Raw genomic sequence first — 19,822 nt, 5'->3', positions numbered from 1 at the left:
ATTCTTCGTGTGTGTGACGTGGTTCACCTGTCAGTGTGTTCATGTGTCAGCGGGAGCAGGAAACTGGACTCACCTGAACTCTGACCTCACAGCTTCATGTGCCTTAGCTGCAGTCAGCATGCTGCCGGTCCGCCTCTGTTCAACGCTTCAATAAAAGTATTTATTAAATCCTGCAGTTTGTCTTTCACACACATCTTTACGTTTTCTTTAATTATAAGAGACTTTATCATGTATGTGTGTGTAGGTTCAGTTATCAGGTCATGTTCTCCAAAGATGTTTAAGTCAATCCACTGGGTTTAAGAACGTTTCTTGAAGACGTTTGCTCTCTGATCCAGAAGGCTTCTGTTCTGAAGGTGTGGGGTCGCCCCTCTACGACCCCTGACAACTAGGTCAGGTCCCTTCACCGTCGTTTCTTTGGGCTTTCCTTCTTAGTAGGAGCACTGTGTTATCAGTACTGTTGGTAGTTTTGTAGTAGTATTAGTAGTTTTTGTAGTATAATTAGTAGTTGTAATGTTGTTAGTAGTGTTTGTAGTATAATTAGTAAGTTTTAGTATAATTTTTAGTTTTAGTACTTTTGTAGTAGTGTTTGTAGTATAACTAGCAGTTGTATTTTTGTGTTATTACTGTATTAAAGTAATATTCGTAATATAATCAAACGTTGCGTATTTAAAGACATGAAGGCGCTGGAAACGTTTCCGGTTCCTCTTCCGGCTGGTCGCCGCTCACTTCCGCTCCTCACGTCACGTGACGACACCGGAGGGCGGAAGAAGAGGAAGGAGTGAAAACGGTCGGAGAGCCGAGCAGCGGCACGCGGCGTTCGCGTTAGCATTAGCATTAGCGTTAGCATTAGCAGCGGCTATCACGCGGTGGGAACACTGGTGAGGTGAGTTCACATCAAAGGACCGCCGTGGGTAAGATTAACCACATGACGTCACGGCTCAGACAGCGTCACAGCTAACGGGCTAGCAGCTAACGGGCTAACAGCTAACGGGCTAACAGCTAACGGGCTAACAGCTAACGGGCTAACAGCGTTACAGCCAACGAGTCACTGGCGCGTCGCTGTGGTAAAGAGTTTAAAGCTGCAGGTCAGACCCACCGGGGTCAGAGGTCAGGGTCTGTTCACGGCTATCGGGACGAGCAGCTTCCGGTAGAGCCCCGCAAACAAACAAACAAACAAACAAACAAACACGTCGTGACACCGCGTCCAGGTCGGTTTGCTCGTCGGTTCGTCAGTTCGACGCTGCGCTGATCGATCAGATGTGATCAGATGTGATCAGATCCGTTTGTGAAGATTGATAAAGATGTAATTTACTTTTGTCATGTGACCTGAACGTCACTCATGTTGGGTGTTTCTATCTCCTTGTTTGGTGTACTTCCTGGTTGGCTCTGGACGTCCTGACTCATCACTCCTGACTCATCAGGGTCAGAAAAGGAGAGTAGAAGTTCCTGTGGAGGAACCTGAGGGTGTGGAGGAACCTGAGGGTGTGGAGGAACCTGAGGGTGTGGAGGAACCTGAGGGTGTGGAGGAACCTGAGGGTGTGGCTGCGCTGACAGGTGAGGAGAACACGAGTGAAGGAGGAACAGGAGCAGGAACCCATTCACAGTTCACATTACGGGGAGTTGAGATCCTGAATAAGGAGGTGTTTGCAGGCGAAGAACAGAAGTCCAAACAGTAAACTGTCTTTGCAGGGTGGTGAGGGGCAGATGGTTACCTGGGGGGGGGGCATTGTTCATGAGGCTGACTGCAGTGGGGAAGAAGCTGTTTTTATGGCGTGAGGTCCTGGTCTGGATGGACCGTAGCCTCTTGCCTGAGGGGAGGGTCTGGAACAGGTTGTGGGGTCAGCGGCAATCCTGGCTGCACGTCAGCGGGTCCTTGTGTGGAACAGTTCCTGGAGGTGTGGGAGGCTGCAGACGACCACCTTCTCCACAGAACGGATGACACGCTGCAGCTGGGCCTTGTCCCTGGCCGCGGCTGGGGAAACCCCACTGACATGGAGGAGGTGAGGATGGACTGAATGGTGGCCGTGTAGAAGTTCACCAGCATCTTCACAGGGAGGTGGAACTTCTTCAGAAATACATCCTCTGCTGAGCCTTCTTGGTCAGGGAGCTGATGTTCTGCTCCCGGGTGATGGTGGTGCCCAGGAAGCGGAAGGACTCCACGGGGGTCACTGGAGTGTCACAGATGATGACGGGGGGGAGGGCAGGAGGGTTTTTTCCACGATCATCTCCACTGTTCTGAGAGCGTTGAGCTCCAGGTTGTTCCTGCTGCACCATGATGCCAGCTGGTCCAACTCCCACCTGTAGGCCGACCCATCCCCATCAGGGGGGAGGCCGATGAGGGTGGTGTCGTCAGCAACCTTCAGGAGTTTGACAGACTGGTGACCAGCTCACGACCAGCTCATGACTCATCACCTGCCCATCTATCTCCCTCCCTCCCCGTCTCCCTACCTGTCCTCAGGTGCGATGCAGCAGCCATGTCTCTCCAGGTGACGCTGCAGCGGAGGATCACGTCGGCTCAGGCGCTGCTGCAGCGGGCGGAGCTCCTGTGTCCGGGCGTGGAGGGTCACCAGAAGCTGTGCAGCAAACTGCGGGCGGAGCTGCGCTTCCTGCGGCGGGTGGAGGCGGGGGAGCTGCAGGTGAAGGAGTCTCACCTGCACAGCACCAACCTGACGCACCTGACCGCCATCGTGCAGTCGGCGGAGAGCCTGGAGGGCGTGGTCGCGCTGCTGCGTGTCTTCGCCTACCAGGACGGGGCCGGCGCCCGGCAGACGCTGGTGGTGGACGTGGTGGCGAACGGGGGCCACACTTGGGTGAAGGCGGTGGGCAGGAAGGCGGAGGCCCTCCACAGCATCTGGCAGGGGCGGGGCCAGTACGGCGACAAGAGCATCATCAAGCAGGCGGAGGATTTCCTGGAGGCCAGCCGGCAGCAGCCGGTGCAGTACCGACACCCCCACATCGTGTTCGCCTTCTACAACGGGGTCTCCTGCCCCATGGCGGAGCGCCTCAGGGACATGGGCGTGTCCATCCGCGGGGACGTGGTCGCCGTCAACACGATGGTGACGGACGAGGAGCAGGAGGAGCCAGCTGAGGAGGAGGAGGAGGAAGAGCAGGAGGAGGAGGCGGAGCTGACCCGGGTGGACCGCGCCCAGGTGGTGGTCAGCCTGGCGTTCCCCGCCCAGGTGCAGGTGGAGGAGTGCCGGCGGGTGAACCTGGACATCACCACGCTGATCACCTACGTGTCGGCGCTGAGCCACGGCCGCTGCCACTTCGCCTTCAGGGAGCCGGTGCTGACGGAGCAGGCGGCCCAGGAGCGCCACCTGCAGGTGCTGCCCCAGCTGGACGCCTTCATGCAGGGCAAGGAGCTGTTCGCCTGTCGCGCCGCCGTCCACGACTTCCAGGCCATCCTGGACACGCTGGGGGGGCCGGGCGAGAAGGAGCGCGCCCAGAAGCTGCTGGCCCGCCTCCGCGTCGTGGACGACCAGCCGTCGGAGCGGACGCGGCGCCTCACGCCCAGCGCCAAGGTCAACCAGCGCTCGCTCATGATCTTCGGCACTGGAGACTCGCTGAGGGCTGTTACCATGACGGCAAACAGCCGCTTCATCAGGGCGGCAGCCAATCAGGGCGTCCGATACAGCGTGTTCATCCACCAACCCAGAGCTCTGACCGAGGGAAAAGAGTGGCGGGCTACGCCCATTTGAGGGTGGTCACACCCACTAGGGGCGGGGACTTTCTCTGCAGGGGCTGATGGGAGGTTCCTCGGTTGAAAATAGAGATATTAACCCTCACCCTGCTGGTCCTGAGTCAGAGTAATGTAACTAATCCATCATATTGAGTGATTCACAGATCAATAAAGAATCCCGTCACTTCCTCCTCAGGTGTGGTTTGTTCACAGGTGTGAGGTCACATGGCGCCGGGCGGGACGTCCCGTTGCAGTCTTACAGTCTCAAAAGAAGTAAAAAACGTCTTGATGACTGTAGAATAATCAAGATTTAGAATTAAAGTTTGTGGAACAGTGACGCAAATAAAAGCCTTTATTGTGAAATGTAAACTATTACACCCTGGAGTTCACCTCCAGCACACACACACTCGTGTTTCTATATACAGTATAACTATAACACACACTCCTGTTTCTATATACAGTATAACTATAACACACACTCCTGTTTCTATATACAGTATAACTATAACACACACTCCTGTTTCTATATACAGTATATATAACTCACACACACACCTTGTCTTCATGCTTAGTGTCTTTACATTTATATACACATTCTATTTTTTTACATGCGTCTGTACGAGCCTGTGATCTAATTGTGAAGTTTTAATTCTACTTGTTTCCTGTGTCTTCTCCCCGTTAGAGGATCTATAAAGTGGATCTTCTTCTTCGTTCTGAATATAAATAGAGTTCTGTGTTCACACTGCAGGTCTCCCACCATTCCAGCTGATCCGGTGTGCCTGGTGTGAAGAGCTGTGCTCTTATTGTGAAGAGCTGTGCTCTTATTGTGAAGGGCGTGCAGCGGAAGTGGGTGTGGCGTTAGCCGTCAGGGCGTTAGCCTGCTAGCAGCTGGACTCGGCAAATGACTTGTTTTTTTAGGAGATGCCGCGAGTCCGGCCGGAGGCGGAGCTCCGAACCCTGAAGGAGGTGAGAACCGAACTTTACCGAACTTTACCGAATTCAAATCAAACTTTATTGGTTCAAACAACGTCTGGTCCCGTCGGCGACTCTGCTGCTAGCTAGCTGCTAAAAACACTAAACACTGGTGCTATGCTCTTCCTGTCTGCTGACACCCCCCCCCCGCTGTTCCGGTCAAACCCTGGTCTCCTCCCCCCATCTCCCCCTCTGCTCTCTCCTCCTCTCCTCCTCCTCCACATCCTCCTCCTCCTTCTCCACATCTTCCTCCTCCTCCTCTCCTCTCCTCCTCCTCCTCTCCTCTCCTCTCCTCTCCTCCTCCTCTCTCTCTCCTCTCCTCCTCTCCCCTCCTCTCCTCTCCTCTCCTCCTCTCTCCTCCTCTCCTCTCCTCTCCTCCTCCTCTCTCTCCTCTCCTCCTCTCTCTCCTCTCCTCTCCTCTCCTCTCCTCTCCTCTCCTCCTCTCCTCTCCTCTCCTCCTCTCCTCTCCTCTCCTCCTCTCCTCTCCTCTCCTCTCCTCTCCTCTCCTCCTCCTCTCTCTCCTCTCCTCCTCTCTCTCCTCTCCTCCTCTCCTCTCCTCTCCTCTCCTCTCTCCTCCTCTCCTCTCCTCTCCTCTCCTCTCCTCTCTTTCCGGTTTCCGGTGAGCGTGAGTGTGAGTGGTGGATCGAGTGGCGGATTGAGTGGCGCGAGTGTTTTGAATGGTTTTCTGTCCTTGTGGTTGGACAAATTGCACCTTCTTTTCTTTTTCTTCTGTACTATGTACATGGTCAGGTAAGTGCATTATTATTTATTTTTTTTGGTGTGGGAATCGTTATTGTGTATTTGCTGGTGTTGTGAGGACTCTCAGGGCGCAATGGCGCCCGCCGAGCCGCCACCTCCGTCACTCCAGCAGGGAGTACGGATCGTCCCTCCGGATAACACCGTGTCGGTGGAAGATGTTCTGCTGGCGGTAGGAGACCAGGTGGGTCATGAAAACGTTTTATATGCTTCAAGGATGAACAAAGGCGTCGTTGTCTTCCTAAAGGAAGACCAGAACGTCTATCAGCTGATTGAGCGTGGTGTGATCATCAATCAGCTGTTTGTTCAGGTGTCCCCACTGTCTGCACCATCCACGCGGATCACCGTGTCAGGTGTCCCGCCGTTTATTCCAAACGAGTTGTTGGAAAATGGGCTCCGTCGGTTCGGTAAATTTGCCAGTGGTTTTACTGAAATAAAATTGGGTTGCAAAAGCCCTAAACTGAAGAACGTGAAGTCCCTGCGCAGGCAGGTGTTCATGTTTCTGGACACACCCGATCAGTCTCTGGAGGTGTCCTTCACAGTGAAACACGGTCACATGTCCTTCATGGTTTACGCTAATTCAGGGCAGATGAAATGTTTTGAATGTGGTGATGTTGGACATAAACGTGCATTGTGTCCACGCAGGCGGCGGGCGTCCGCTTCCGCGTTGCCCGCGGAGGGCGGCGCCGCCTCTGCTGCGGTGGTGGCTGATGATGCAGTAGGGGCGGAGGGGATCGCGCCCGCGGTTGCGGAGCGTAGTAGCCAGGTAGCGGCTGAAGCCGCTCCGGGTGTCGGTCGGCACGTGTCCTCGGAAGCGGCGCGTGGTGACGAGGTAGCGGTCGGAGCCGCTCCCGTTGCTGATGCGCTCTTTTCCGAGGTTGCGGCCGGTCGTGTTAGGGCGGCGGTGAAGGCCGCTCCAGATGTGTGTATGCTTGTATCATCGAATGCAGCGGTCTCTAATGAAACGGACAAACGTATTGATGTAGTAGAAGAAAGAACCAATGTAGTTGAATCGTTGACGGCACGCGATTCCGTGGATACCGAAAGTGTTTCGGTATTTATGCAAAGTAAGAGATCTAGAAAGAGATCTAATAAGAGATCCTTGGAGGGACAGAACCAGGCTGAGGTTCAGGCTGATCAGAAGCTGGTCTCCGGAGCTATGGAGACCAGCAGCGGCAGCACCTGCTCTCTGACTGAGGTCATTGAGACTTCTTCTCAGACGGGTGATGTTGCTGCTGCCGCTCCAAAGGATGTGAATGAGAATGACAGTGAAAATGGGAATGAAGGACAGATTGCGTCTTATAGCCAGGAATCAATTGTTAATGACATGGACTACGACTCTGAGTCGGATACAGTTTCTGTGGGAGAGTCTGCCAGCAAGCCTACAGATCTGTATTCTTTAGAGGACATTGTTCATTTTCTGGATGAAACATACAAAAGATCAACGGACATTAAAGATTATTTTGATGATGCCGATAAATTCATTCGTTCGGTTAATATTATTAAAAGGAGGGTTGGTTTTGACCAGTTGGATGAACGAAAGCGATTTCGATTAAAGAAACATATCACAACTCTGCGAAAGGAAATAAAATCGGGTAAAATTGTCAAGAAAGTTAAAAATTCTACATGACCATGTACAACACGGTGTTTCATGCTGAACTTTGGGATCTTCTGAGCATTGGATGTTGGTTTTTGTCTGCTTCTCTTTCCTATCTTTTCGTATGGAAAAATTAAAAATCGGTTCTTTAAACATCAACGGAGGGAGGGATAAGCAGAAGAGAGCTTTGGTGTCTGAAGTCATTACCCAGAAGGGAGTGGATGTGATGTTTCTTCAGGAGACTCATACCACTCCTGCTGATGACACAGATTGGACTTTATGGTGGGAGGGGTCGCTTGTCCTCAGCCACGGAAGTAATTTTAGTGCAGGTGTGGCTGTTCTTTTTAGACTAAAGGACAACATGAAGGTTTTATCCTCTTCTGAGGTGGTGAAGGGTCGGCTCCTCCTGGTTAGAGCAGAAATTAATAATTGTGTCTTTTGTTTTCTGAACATTTACGCTCCAAACCAGGGAACCGACAGGACAGACTTTTTTAACATTCTGGAAGAAGAACTGAGGAAGCTCCATCATGAACAGATAATTTTAGGGGGGGATTTTAACTGTACTTTGGATTTTACGCTGGATAGAACTGGCGAAGAGCCTCATCCACTATCCTCAAGGAAACTGAAGAGCATCATCTGCCAGGCAGATCTAGTGGATACGTGGAGGGTTAAACATCCAAAATCCAAACAATACACATGGTTAAAAGTAATAAACAGCAAGATATGTGCAGCTAGACTAGATCGGCTGTACATTTCACAGTTTCTGACCTCCTCACTAGCTGACAGCAAGGTAACCCCCGTTGGCTTCACGGACCATCACTTTGTTTGTACCGATTTGATCCTTTCACCAGGTGGGAGGGTAAATTCCTACTGGTGTTTTAACAACAAACTCCTGCAGGATAGGAGTTTCTGTAGGAGTTTTCGGGTTTTCTGGCAGAGATGGAGGGAGAGACGGGTCGACTTCAATTCGATAAAGTTGTGGTGGGAGGTTGGCAAGACACAGATCCGGGTGTTCTGCCAACAATATACAGCTTTATCGACTTTCAAACTTAAGACAATTGTAAAAGAGCTTGAAGCGGACATTAATTCCTTAGAGAAGGGATTACTTCAGGACTCAAGACCAAACGCAGGTCGCTTACTGCAGGAAAAGAGGCAGGAGCTCAGCTCTTTCCTCCAAGAAAGAGTGAAAGGGGCGCTGGTCCGGTCCCGCTTCCTTCAACTGAAGGATATGGATGCTCCCAGCTCTTTCTTCTTCAACCTGGAGAGATCAGTAGCGCAGAGGAAGAGCATGACCTGCCTGCAGCTTCCAGGAGGAGTTCTATCTAGTGATCCAGCAGAGATGAGGCAGCACGTAATGGACTTTTATGCGGACCTCTTCGGGGCAGAAGATTGCAGCATTGAGAGTCGTGAGGAGCTCTTGGATGGTCTTCCTCAACTTAGTCAGGAAGAGAAAGCTGTTCTGGATCTAGACTTGTCTATGGAGGAACTTACTGCAGCTGTTCATCAAATGGCGCAAGGTAAGGCGCCAGGAATTGATGGCCTCTCATCTGAATTCTATAAACATTTTTGGAATATCCTTGGGCCGGATCTGCACGGGGTCATCCTTGACAGTTTTAGAACTGGGTCTCTTCCTGTGTCCTGCCAGAGAGCAGTGCTCTCTCTACTGCCGAAGAAGGGGGACCTGACTTTAATCAAGAACTGGAGACCGGTTGCTCTGTTGTGTACGGATTACAAGGTGCTCTCCAGAGCGCTGTCCAATCGGTTAAAAGATGTTTTAGCTTTAATGGTGGACCGTGACCAGACTTACTGTGTCCCTGATAGGAGCATCATGGACAATATTTTCCTTGTGAGAGACATTTTTGATTTGTGTCGGGAATATGGTGTTAATGTTGGTATTGTGTCACTAGACCAAGAAAAAGCTTTTGATAGGGTAGACCACTCATATTTGTTTGCTGCACTTAAAGCTTTTGGTTTTGGTGATGGGTTTATGTCTTGGGTTAGTTTATTGTATAATGGTGCACAGTGTATGTTGAAGATGGGGGCAGGGCTGAGTCGGCCGATTCCTGTGAAGCGAGGGATCAGGCAGGGCTGTCCTATTTCAGGACAACTCTACGGCCTTGCCATAGAGCCCTTGCTGTGCAGATTGCGAGGGCGGCTCGGTGGTTTTTCAATACCTGGATCCCTCGATTTTGAGCGTCCTCCTGTTTTATCCGCTTATGCTGATGATGTTTGTGTTTTTGTGTCAACACAGGGGGATGTTCAGAATTTGAGGGATACTCTGTCCTTATATGAAAGTGCCTCATCTGCACGGGTGAATTGGGGAAAGAGTGAGGCATTGTTGATAGGGCAGTGGAGGGATCAAGTGGTACCTACATTGCCTGGAGGGCTTAAGTGGGGGAATGAGGGGCTAAAAGTTTTGGGTGTTTTTTTGGGCACTGAGGGCTTCAAGAGGAGGAACTGGGAGGGAGTGAAGGAGAAAGTGTGCGCTAAGTTGTCTAGATGGAAATGGTTGCTGCCCCAGCTGTCATATAGGGGAAGAGTTCTGGTTGCTAATAACTTGGTTGCCTCGACCCTGTGGCACAAGCTGGTTCCTTTGACTCCACCGTCCGGTCTATTGGATGAGATCCAAAAGACTATTGTGGACTTCTTCTGGTCTGGCCGGCATTGGGTCAAAGCACCAGTGCTCTACCTGTCGGTTAGTGAAGGAGGCCAAGGACTTGTGGATGTCATATCTAAACTTGCCTCATTCCGACTGCAGACAGCTCAGAGATTCCTTTACGGCTGTGGCCCTAGCTGGCTGGATTCTGCTCGTCTGCTGCTGAGGAGAGCGGGGAGGTTGGCCTACGACAAACAGCTGTTCCTGCTTCGTTCAGAGGAGCTGGACCTTTCTTGGCCGTCTTCTTTTTACGCAACTGTTATGCAAGCCTGGAGGATGTTTGACATAGCCCGCACTAAGCCTGAAATACCAGGACTGTGGCTATTTGATGAACCTTTATTTTTTAATGATTTTTTAAGAACTGACATTTTGCAGTCAGTTAGCTTGAGGGTTAAGCTGAGGGGAGCTGGCTGCACTAAACTGGGGCATCTGATGGGGACGACGGTCGATGCCCTAAGGGAGAAGTGTGGCATCAACTCCATCAGACTGGTTGAGAGAGTGGTGGATGAAGTCTGTGCCGCCCTGCCCCCTTCATTAAGAAGATCTGCAAGGGACCGGGACCTCTGTAATCAGTGGAGCGAGGAAGGCATTTACATTTTTCCTTTGGTGACAATAACCCCAGCCGTTGGGGAGTGGACGGAAGGAGGAGGCCAACTCCTGACCTTGTCGACACCCATACTTGGCAGTTTTAAAGAGGTTAAGAAGAAGGTGGTTTCGGGGTTTTGGAAATGTTTTTACGTTTGATCTGTTTATCTTTGGACCTAAATACTCAAAGGTAAGTAAGCCTGTTATTGTGTTGCTTAATTTTTTGTCTGCAACTGCCAAACTTGCGATTTGGATTACACGCAGGAACCGGACTCGGGGAGCTGGTAGCACAGAAGTTGTGCCTGTGATGGTGGGACTGTTAAAAACCAGACTAAGGGTTGAACACTCCTACTACAAAATGACGGACAACTTGATGGTTTTTAACCAAACATGGGGTGTTGGGGAGGTTTTATGTTCTGTAGGTGAAGAAAACTCTTTGGTTATTAATTTTTGATTAATCTCTTTGATGTTATTGTTTTCTGGTCGTTTTGATTTTTTGATGTGGTGACTTATGATGTTTAGTTAAATGTAAATAAATGTTTCTTTGAAACCAAACCTCTCCTCTCCTCTCCTCTCCTCTCCTCTCTCCTCCTCTCCTCTCCTCTCCTCTCCTCTCCTCTCCTCTCCTCTCCTCTCCTCTCCTCTCCTCCTCTCCTCTCCTCCTCTCTCCTCCTCTCCTCTCCTCTCCTCCTCCTCTCTCTCCTCTCCTCCCCTCCCCTCCTCTCCTCTCCTCTCCTCTCCTCTCCTCTCCTCTCCTCCTCTCTCCTCCTCTCCTCTCCTCTCCTCCTCTCTCCTCCTCTCCTCTCCTCCTCCTCTCTCTCCTCTCCTCTCCTCTCCTCTCCTCTCCTCTCCTCTCCTCTCCTCTCCTCTCCTCTCCTCTCCTCCTCCTCTCCTCTCCTCCTCCTCCTCCTCCCCAGCTCCTGTACACCCGTCCAGCAGAGACCCTCTCTGACCTCCAGATGGTTCGCTCCGTGTTTCCTGACCTTCACCTGTTTGTGGACGTTTACTGTAAGCATCATCCATTCATCCTGACCGATTATTGATCAGAGGACTGTGGTGTCCTGTGCCTGACTGATTATTGATTATTGATCAGAGGACTGTGGTGTCCTGTGCCTGACTGATTATTGATTATTGATCAGAGGACTGTGGCATCACTCAGGTTTTCCAAACAAAGTGAGGAAGAGGCTGGTGTACCTGAAGGGGACGATCACCTGTGTTCCTGTTCACCATGAAGGTGAGGAGCCAGCGGCCCTAATCAATAGTTTAGTTTAGTTTATTAGTTTAGCACATGTTCAGTACGAGTACAAAAACTGTGCAAGGTGGGAACGAAGCCTTATTAGGCTTGTACAGAGTTCCACACCTGCCTGTATCAAATTCAAGACATGCAGGCTAAACAATCAACTGAAGAAAACAACAAAAAATTGCGTGTTGATTCCAAAAAGAAGAAGGCAGCAAAGACAAATCACACACAATCAGTACAAAAATGGATTAACAAATCTGTCAGAAGAACAGATGCAAAGATCAGGAAGACAGAAGGTATTTTATCAGACAATTTTTGAAAACAGAGGAGGAGGATATTGATCGCAGCGTTGGGCTTAATTCACTCCAGAGTTTAGGACCTCTAAGAGTGATGTTGGATTGGTGTTTTGAAGTTCGGGTATGTGGTAGAAGTAGACTGTTGTTGCTGTATCTAGTTTGATATGTATGGACACGTGTCGTGGGGGTGAATACATTCTGTAGGGTGACTGGAAGTTCTTGATTCCTATATATAAATTTGTGTGTCAATAAGCATGTTTGATAAATATTTTGTCAATGGATAGTACCTGGTATTTGTTGAATAGGGGTGCCGAGGTGCATAACTGTTAGAGTGGGAAATCATTCTAAGGTATTTTTTTTGTATGACACATAGTTTTCTTAAGTATGTAGGATATGTAGCTGCCCAGGCGATGTTGCAGTAATTGATGAATGGAAACATAAAACTAATATAAAGTTAAGTGAGCTGTGGAGTGAATTAAGTGACAGACCTTTCTCAATATGCCGAGCATTTTTGCAGACCTTCTTGAGACGAGGTCAATATGATCAGACCATTTGAGACTGCTATCTATAATAACTCCTAAAAATTTAGTACGGTGAACTAATTCTATTTCAGTATTATTAATAATTATTTTGGCTAAATCTATGGGATAATGTTTGTTTGTATTACAGAAGATCATGAAATTACATTTTTTCACATTGAGGGGGAGTTTGTTCAAATGAAACCATTTTGCGATGGAAGATAATTCTTGATTGACAGTTTGAATTAAAATAATGAAATCTTTGTGTGAAGTTACAAGGTTGGTATCATCTGCAAATAATACTGGGAGGAGTTTGGTGCATGTCATGGCCATATCGTTAATATAAATTAAAAATAATAAAGGGCCCAGGATTGATTCTTGGGGAACACCATACGATATTGATAATTTCTTGGAGGAAAAACCAGCTAGATGGACATATTGTTCTCGATTTGTGAGATAGTTTCTGAACCATTTCAGGGCAATATCCTCCACTCCATATCTATTTAGTTTTGCGATCAATATGTCATGACTAACCGTATCAAATGCCTTACTCAGATCCAAGAACACTCCTAGGGCAAATGTTTTATTATCAAGAGCTGATGAGATATAATTAACGAGTTGTATAAGGGCGTGTTCAGTGGAATGTTTTTTGCGAAAACCAAATTGGTGTTGATATAGAATATTGTTAACTGCTAGGTGATTTGATAATCTGGAATAGATTAGCTTTTCCAAGATTTTGGATATGGATGGTAGAATAGATATTGGCCTGTAATTTCTGAATTCCTTGGAGTTGCCTGTCTTGAAAATGGGTGTAATTTTGTGATTTTTAAGTCCTGGGGGACCTTTCCAGTTTTGACAGACAGAGGGAGGATATGAGTGAGGGGTTTGATAATGTAGTCAATAGTCTCCTTAAGAAGGACACTCTTGATGCCGTCATGACCATGAGCTGTGTTTTTTAGTGACATGGTGATATCCCGGACCTCTTGCATTGTTGGTGGGTCAAAATTATGGAGTGAAGGATACTGCGCTTTAATCATGGAACAGGGATCTACGTTTGAGTTGCTAATTCTGGGCCAGCTGATATAAAGAAATCATTAAAGCCATTAGCTATGTCACGAGGGTTAGTGAGGACCCCCTTCTTGCCATTCATTTCAATGGATGCAGCTGATGAGGACTTAGTACGATTCAGTAGGTGATTGATGAGGTTCCATGTTGATTTGATGTTATTGGAAGCTTGAGTAAATTGATTAGAATAGTATGTTTTCTTTACTTTTTTTACTAAGGCTGAAAATTGTTTCTTACATTTTTTATAAGTTTCAGTATTCAAAGGAGAGGGTTTAAAAATGGATCTCTTATAAAGTTTATTTTTCTTCCGAGAGAGCTTTATTAATTCACCAGTAATCCATGGCTTACCTCTAGAGGATTTGTGTCTAGATTTCGTGGATACCGTGGGAAATGAGGCATCCAAGGCCTTATTAAAGGCCTTTAGAAATAATTCATATGCTTTATGCACCTCTTGCAACGTAAGAACCTCATCCCATAAGTTCGAGCTAGTGGCTCATTTGAAATGATCAAAGTTATTTCTGGACAATTTACGGTAATTAAGTGTCTCATTCATCTTTTTAGACATAGGAGAGCGGGACTGGATAAATTGAAGGTGATCTCTGATCAGCGCCGCCGATGTGTGACCGGGTTCAGTCTGGACCTGGATCAGGTTGATCTGGTTCAGTCTGGACCTGGATCAGGTTGATCTGGTTCAGTCTGGACCTGGATCAGGTTGATCTGGTTCAGTCAGGACCTGGATCAGGTTGATCTGGTTCAGTCTGGACCTGGATCAGGTTGATCTGGTTCAGTCTGGACCTGGATCAGGTTGATCTGGTTCAGTCTGGACCTGGATCAGGTTGATCTGGATCAATCTGGTCTCCTGTTGTTTCATCACCTCTGTGATGTCATGTGACTTACAGGAAGGAAGTATCTTTTCCCAGTGTGCATCTGGCTTCACGAGACGCACCCAGTGTCCCGCCCACGGTGTTACGTGTGTCCGTCCGTCTCCATGGTGATCAACCCGTCCTGCCCCTGGGTGGACGCCGTGGGCAACGTCCTGCTGGACGCCCTGAAGAACTGGACCCATGTAGGAGGCAGGGGGGTGTTATTGATTATTAATCCCAGATCAGCAGACCGCCTGTTATAGATTACAGATTCAGAACCACCTCATGTTATTGATTACAGATTTGAGCACCAGGATTGAATTGACTGATTTGACCTTTAGACCTTTAGACAATGACGGGTAACAGTGAACCATATTTGGACGTCCCTTCCTGTCAGGGCGTGTCCAACCTGTTACTGCTTGTGTCAGAGATGAGGAACGCCTTCCAGAACAACACACCCCTTTACTCCCGACATGCCCTCCAAGCCCCGCCCCCTGGCGATGGGAGGTGAGCTCACGTTAAATGTCCTGTGATGTTGTACGTTTCTCTAAATGTTGACCTCTGACCTCCTCCAGCCGGCAGCACCCCACCTCCTCTCCCTCCTCCTCCCCTTCTGGACAGACAGGTAAACCTCCTGGGGGGGGGCAGAGTCTTCCTGTTTATCAGCGATCTCATTAAACCCCTCCCCCGTGTGTGCAGCCAACCAATCAGGTCGGAGCAAAGAGAGGCGGTCCTACACGGAGGAGCTGCAGGGAATCGATTTCAGCACTCCGTCGTCTTCCTCCTCCGTCAGCCTCTCCTGGAGCTCCTCCTCCTCAGGTGAGACAGGAAGCACCTGTTGGGGGCCATGTGACTACAGCTGCAGGGAAGTTGATTGCCTGACCCGCCCGGTCCTCGCCCCCCTCCAGACGCTCTCAGCAGGATGGTGGGGGCTCTGAAGCTGGACCCAGACCAGCCTGGGGGTCCTGTGGTACTGGTTCCCGGTCCAGGTCCAGACGGTGGTCCCGGGACCCCAGCAGCTCACCCGGACCACATGAAGGTGGGGGGGTGGAATCCTGCCTCAAATGATCCAAACAGGATGTCAGCTGCTCACAACTTCCTCCTCCGGTCTCAGATGCTGGCTCGTCTTCCTCAGGACCGGGCCGCCATGTTCCTGTCTCTGATGTCACTGGAGGGGCGGAGTTTTCTACCCAGTGATGTCATGGAAGCGGTCTGTCCTATAGAACACCCCAGGACACGCTGGGGTCAAAGTTCATGTGTTTTATTTACCAAATAGGAGAAAAAACAACAAACTGTTGGTTAAACATCAGAACGTATCCCACAATCCTATTGGGCAACGAGCGTCAAAATAAATGTGTCCTCACAGGTCCAACTGAACAGAGATTTCCCATCAGCCCTCAAGTTTCTGACCCACAACTGCCCCATCTGTCAGGAGCAGGTCTCCTTCAGCAAGGTGAGAGAAGCTTCACCATCATCATCATCATCGTCACCGTGACTCACTGCTCCCGTTTCTTCTCCGTATTGACTCCAGATCGTCACCGTGACTCACTGCTCCCGTTTCTTCTCCGTATTGACTCCAGATCGTCACCGTGACTCACTGCTCCCGTTTCTTCTCCGTATTGACTCCAGATCGTCACCGTGACTCACTGCTCCCGTTTCTTCTCCGTATTGACTCCAGATCGTCACCGTGACTCACTGCTCCCGTTTCTTCTCCGTATTGACTCCAGATCGTCACCGTGACTCACTGCTCCCGTTTCTTCTCCGTATTGACTCCAGATCGTCACCGTGACTCACTGCTCCCGTTTCTTCTCCGTATTGACTCCAGATCGTCACCGTGACTCACTGCTCCCGTTTCTTCTCCGTATTGACTCCAGATCGTCACCGTGACTCACTGCTCCCGTTTCTTCTCCGTATTGACTCCAGATCGTCACCGTGACTCACTGCTCCCGTTTCTTCTCCGTATTGACTCCAGATCGTCACCGTGACTCACTGCTCCCGTTTCTTCTCCGTATTGACTCCAGATCGTCACCGTGACTCACTGCTCCCGTTTCTTCTCCGTATTGACTCCAGATCGTCACCATGACTCACTGCTCCTGCTTCCTGTGTCAGACGTGTTTCAAGACGTTTTTCTCATCAGCCATTAAAGAGAAGAGCATCAGTCAGCTGGTCTGTCCTCAGTGTGGTAAACCTGAGGTCAAAGGTCATGGGGGGTTTGAGGAGTCCATGGACTATTTCAACCTACTGGACACCCAGGTGAGGGCCTACACCTGTTCTCTCACAGATGCTAACAGATGGCTTGCAGGAGACAGTCAGCTTTTTACTTCCTGGTTGTGGCTCTGGTTCTTGTTCTGGTTCTGGTTTGTTGCGGTCCTCCATTGATTCAGTTGTTTGTTTGCTTTTAGATCCGTCACTTCCTGCCTCCAGAAATCCATGAACTGTTCCAGAGGAAACTCAGAGATCGAGCACTGCAGGAGATGCCAAACTTCCGCTGGTGTGCTCATGTGAGTACCCAGAGATTAGACCGAGCCCTGCTGGTCATGGAAGTACCCCAGAGTTTAGACCTTTTGAAACTAGACCAGACCTTTTAAGACTAGACCAGGCCCTTTCGAGATTAAACCAGACCTTTTGAGACTAGACCAGACCTTTTGAGACTAGACCAGACCTTTAAGACTAGAACAGACCCTTTGAGACTAGACTAGACCTTCTGAGACTAGACCAGATCTTCCGAGACCAGACCAGACCTTTTGAGACTAGATAAGACCTTTTGAGACTAGACCAGACCTTTTGCGACTAGATAAGACCTTTTGTGACTAGACCAGACCTTTTGAGACCAGACCAGACCTTTGGAGACTAGACCAGACCTTTGGAGACTAGACCAGACCTTTTGAGACTAGCCTAGACCTTTTGAGACTAGCCTAGACCTTTTGAGACTAGCCTAGACCTTTTGAGAATAGACCAGACCCTTTGAGAGGAGATCACGACCCGGTTCCTCTGTTCCAGTGCTCTTTTGGGATGCTCCATGAGGCGGACCGCTTGAGGATGGACTGTCCCAGCTGTAAGAAGAGCACCTGCTGTCAGTGCAGATTGCCTGTAAGACACCCCCCCCGCGAACCAGTTCCTTTGTCCGTACCCTGAACCCAACACCAGCCTCTGTGTCTACAGTGGTCCCCCCAGCACCAGGGTCTGTCCTGTGACCAGTTCAGAGTGTGGCAGCAGCAGAACCAGCCGGACTCCCATGGCACCGCCCTGCAGGGCGGCAGCAGCATCGGTAGGACCCCCACACCCTAGCAGGGGTCGCACCCAACACCCCAGCAGGGGTTGCACCTGTACCCCCACCGTGACACCTGTGTGACTTCTGCTGGGGGGGGTGTTTGTCTTCTCAGAGTGTCCCAGCTGTCGCTTTGTCTTCGGTCTGTCCAGGGGGGGCTGCCTCCACTTCACCTGCAGTCTGTGTCAACACCAGTTCTGTGGGGGCTGCAGCCGGCCGTTCAGACCCGGATCCGTGAGTCCACGTCTGTGTGGGGGCCCATCAGGGGTCCCAGTGCTCTAGAACCGATTCTAAACCACAATGTTAATCCAGTGAGACTTGGGGGGGGGCACGTGGGCCTCCTCTGGGGCCACATGGGCCCCCTCTGGGGCCACAAGACTGTGATGTAGAAACAAGGTCCAGACTTTTACCTGGTCACCAGACCTGAACCGTCAACGTGCTCCTGGTCCAACAGTTCTTTGGGACGTCCTGTTTGTCAGGAAGTCAGGCTCTGGATGCAGCTGATTGTTGATTGGCTAGGGACACCTCCAGTCTGCTCTCCTCTCTGCTCTGATTGGTCATTCATGTTTGGATAGTTTGACACAGGTGTCGTTCTTTCAGGCCTGTGGGTTCTCAGCGGGGTGTGCCACCAGGGGGCTCCACGCCCACCACCCCAGGGACTGCCTCTACCACCTGAGGGACTGGAGCCCCTCCCGCCTGCACCTGCTGCTCCAGGTGAGAAGCGGCGGGCGGGGCTCCGGACACACAGGGCGGTTCTGACAGGTATGTTGTCCCACAGCATTACAGGGCGTCTCCCACCTGGCTGGAGGCAGCCAATGGCAGCGCGGGAGGCAGCGGTCAGACAGGTGAGGGCGGCTCCTGCTCACCTGCAGCGCCGTGCCCTCGCTTTCGACTGACAGGTGTGTGTGCAGGGGTGTGTTTGGTTCTGGAGCTGAAGGACGACGCCAGCTGGGGGGAGCGGCCCTGTGGAAGACACGCCCCCCCTGAACACAGGGGTTACTGCCAGTAAGAGCAGGCTCCGCCCACCCTCAGTGTGTCCTTCATGAACTCAGCCGTCTCCACCCGTCTCCACCTGTCTCTGTCGACAGGGTGCACTACAAGGAGCGTCTGGTGGAGCTCGTCCACCGTTGTCATGGTGACCCAGCGGTGCTCTTCAGCCTGGCAGAGATGAAGGCAGAGCTACAGCGATGGAACCTCATGGCGCCGGAGAGGAGCCCTGACGAACCCAAGCTGATGTACGAACACCGCCTCCGCCAGGTGAGTGACAGTGTCATCATCATCACCAATATCACCACCATTAACATCATCACCATCACCATCATCACTATCATCATCACCATCACCATCATCACTATCATCATCATCACCATCATCACCACCATCACCATCGTCATCACCACCATCATCGTCATCACCACCATCATCATCATCACCACCATCATCACCATCACCACCATCATCACCACCATCATCATCACCATCACCATCATCACCACCATCATCATCACCATCACCATCATCACCATCATCACCATCACCATCATCACCATCATCACCATCATCACCATCACCATCATCACCATCATCATCACCATCATCACCATCATCACCATCATCATCATCATCACCATCACCATCATCACCATCACCATCATCACCATCATCATCATCACCATCACCATCATCACCATCATCACTATCATCATCATCATCATCACTATCACCATCACCATCATCACCATCACCATCATCACCATCACCACCATCACCATCATCATCATCATCATCATCACCATCACCCTCCCGTTCCTTCACTGTGTCCTGATGTTCCTTTAATGTTTCTTTAATCAGATGAATTCAGATCAAACTGATTTTTAACTGATTTAATTTTTAGCAAAATGTTCCAGTTCAATTTGATTTTTTATTGGTCACCTCACATCCAGCTCAGCCAATCACAGCGAAGGATCTCCATGTCTCCACAGCTCCTGACCAGGAGTCTTCCTCTGACGAAGAGTCGCCCCCCCCCCCTCAGAGACACCTGATCTCCACTGCGGCTCCTCACCTGCTGTGAGCAACTGACTCCGCCCATTCCTGACACGGCGACCAATTAAGAGTGGCGTTGGTAAGCGTGGCGTTGGGAGACGCCCCTTTACTGGTGAGGGTTGGCGCTGAGGGGGTGTGGCCACCTAACGGACTGATGTTAGCCTTAATGAGCTCGTGCTGCTAGCGTTTTGGCTGAAGCGTGTTTTTAGCATGTTGGAGTTTCTGCACTTTAACGGTTTGAATAAACTTTAAACACATGTTAACTTCCTCCTGTTTCCATGGCA

The 19,822-nt window shown here is 50.2% G+C and overlaps 3 protein-coding genes across 8 annotated transcripts in view; all 3 read left to right on the top strand.

Annotated features, from left to right (window-relative positions):
* dnajc1 (DnaJ (Hsp40) homolog, subfamily C, member 1) overlaps nt 1–168 on the top strand; it is a 4,462-nt gene extending 4,294 nt beyond the window's left edge. Inside the window, exon 12 of the mRNA XM_068341564.1 lies at nt 1–168. This exon is cut by the window's left edge and continues 173 nt beyond it. The gene's annotated coding sequence lies outside the window, so the exon portion shown is untranslated.
* A 552-nt stretch (nt 169–720) lies between these two features.
* On the top strand, nt 721–3,841 carry c18h7orf25 (chromosome 18 C7orf25 homolog). 2 transcript variants are annotated; one of them, XM_068341565.1, is made up of 3 exons: nt 721–883; nt 1,422–1,554; nt 2,459–3,841. In XM_068341565.1, the coding sequence occupies exon 3, from the start codon at nt 2,475–2,477 to the stop codon at nt 3,696–3,698; it is 1,224 nt and encodes a 407-aa protein (XP_068197666.1). In that variant the 5' UTR covers nt 721–883; nt 1,422–1,554; nt 2,459–2,474; the 3' UTR covers nt 3,699–3,841. The 2 variants fall into 2 exon arrangements, with proteins under 2 accessions (XP_068197666.1, XP_068197667.1); XM_068341566.1 differs by lacking the exon at nt 1,422–1,554 and having other exon boundaries at nt 727–883.
* Nucleotides 3,842–4,113: 272 nt separating this feature from the next.
* si:dkey-181m9.8 (E3 ubiquitin-protein ligase RNF31) lies at nt 4,114–19,775 on the top strand. 5 transcript variants are annotated; one of them, XM_068341562.1, is made up of 19 exons: nt 4,114–4,645; nt 11,163–11,253; nt 11,405–11,479; nt 14,264–14,430; nt 14,625–14,734; nt 14,803–14,852; nt 14,927–15,046; nt 15,136–15,266; nt 15,342–15,437; nt 15,594–15,680; nt 16,298–16,480; nt 16,630–16,728; nt 17,228–17,317; nt 17,390–17,495; nt 17,611–17,729; nt 18,096–18,209; nt 18,274–18,500; nt 18,584–18,752; nt 19,478–19,770. In XM_068341562.1, the coding sequence occupies exons 1-19, from the start codon at nt 4,601–4,603 to the stop codon at nt 19,535–19,537; spliced, it is 2,139 nt and encodes a 712-aa protein (XP_068197663.1). In that variant the 5' UTR covers nt 4,114–4,600; the 3' UTR covers nt 19,538–19,770. The 5 variants fall into 5 exon arrangements, 4 of the variants coding, with proteins under 4 accessions (XP_068197663.1, XP_068197662.1, XP_068197661.1 ...); XM_068341561.1 differs by having other exon boundaries at nt 15,136–15,437; nt 18,274–18,340; nt 18,407–18,500; nt 19,478–19,769; XR_011038877.1 differs by having other exon boundaries at nt 15,136–15,437; nt 18,274–18,394; nt 19,478–19,775.
* The last annotated feature ends 47 nt before the right edge of the window (nt 19,776–19,822 follow it).

The sequence above is a fragment of the Antennarius striatus genome, chromosome 18, assembly GCF_040054535.1.
Source record: "Antennarius striatus isolate MH-2024 chromosome 18, ASM4005453v1, whole genome shotgun sequence".
In the NCBI taxonomy this organism is placed as follows: domain Eukaryota; kingdom Metazoa; phylum Chordata; class Actinopteri; order Lophiiformes; family Antennariidae; genus Antennarius; species Antennarius striatus.
The sequence above is the reverse complement of the archived record's forward strand: the minus strand, read 5'-3'. Positions and strand labels throughout refer to the sequence as shown.

Coding starts and splice junctions, on each gene's coding strand:
- c18h7orf25 (XM_068341565.1), top strand. CDS start 2,475: ATGTCTCTCCAGGTGACGCTGCAGCGGAGGATCACGTCGGCTCAGGCG.
- si:dkey-181m9.8 (XM_068341560.1), top strand. CDS start 4,601: ATGCCGCGAGTCCGGCCGGAGGCGGAGCTCCGAACCCTGAAGGAG. Junction 11,254..11,404: donor CCTGTTTGTGGACGTTTACT/GTAAGCATCATC, acceptor GGCATCACTCAG/GTTTTCCAAACAAAGTGAGG. Junction 15,681..16,297: donor AGCAGGTCTCCTTCAGCAAG/GTGAGAGAAGCT, acceptor TATTGACTCCAG/ATCGTCACCATGACTCACTG.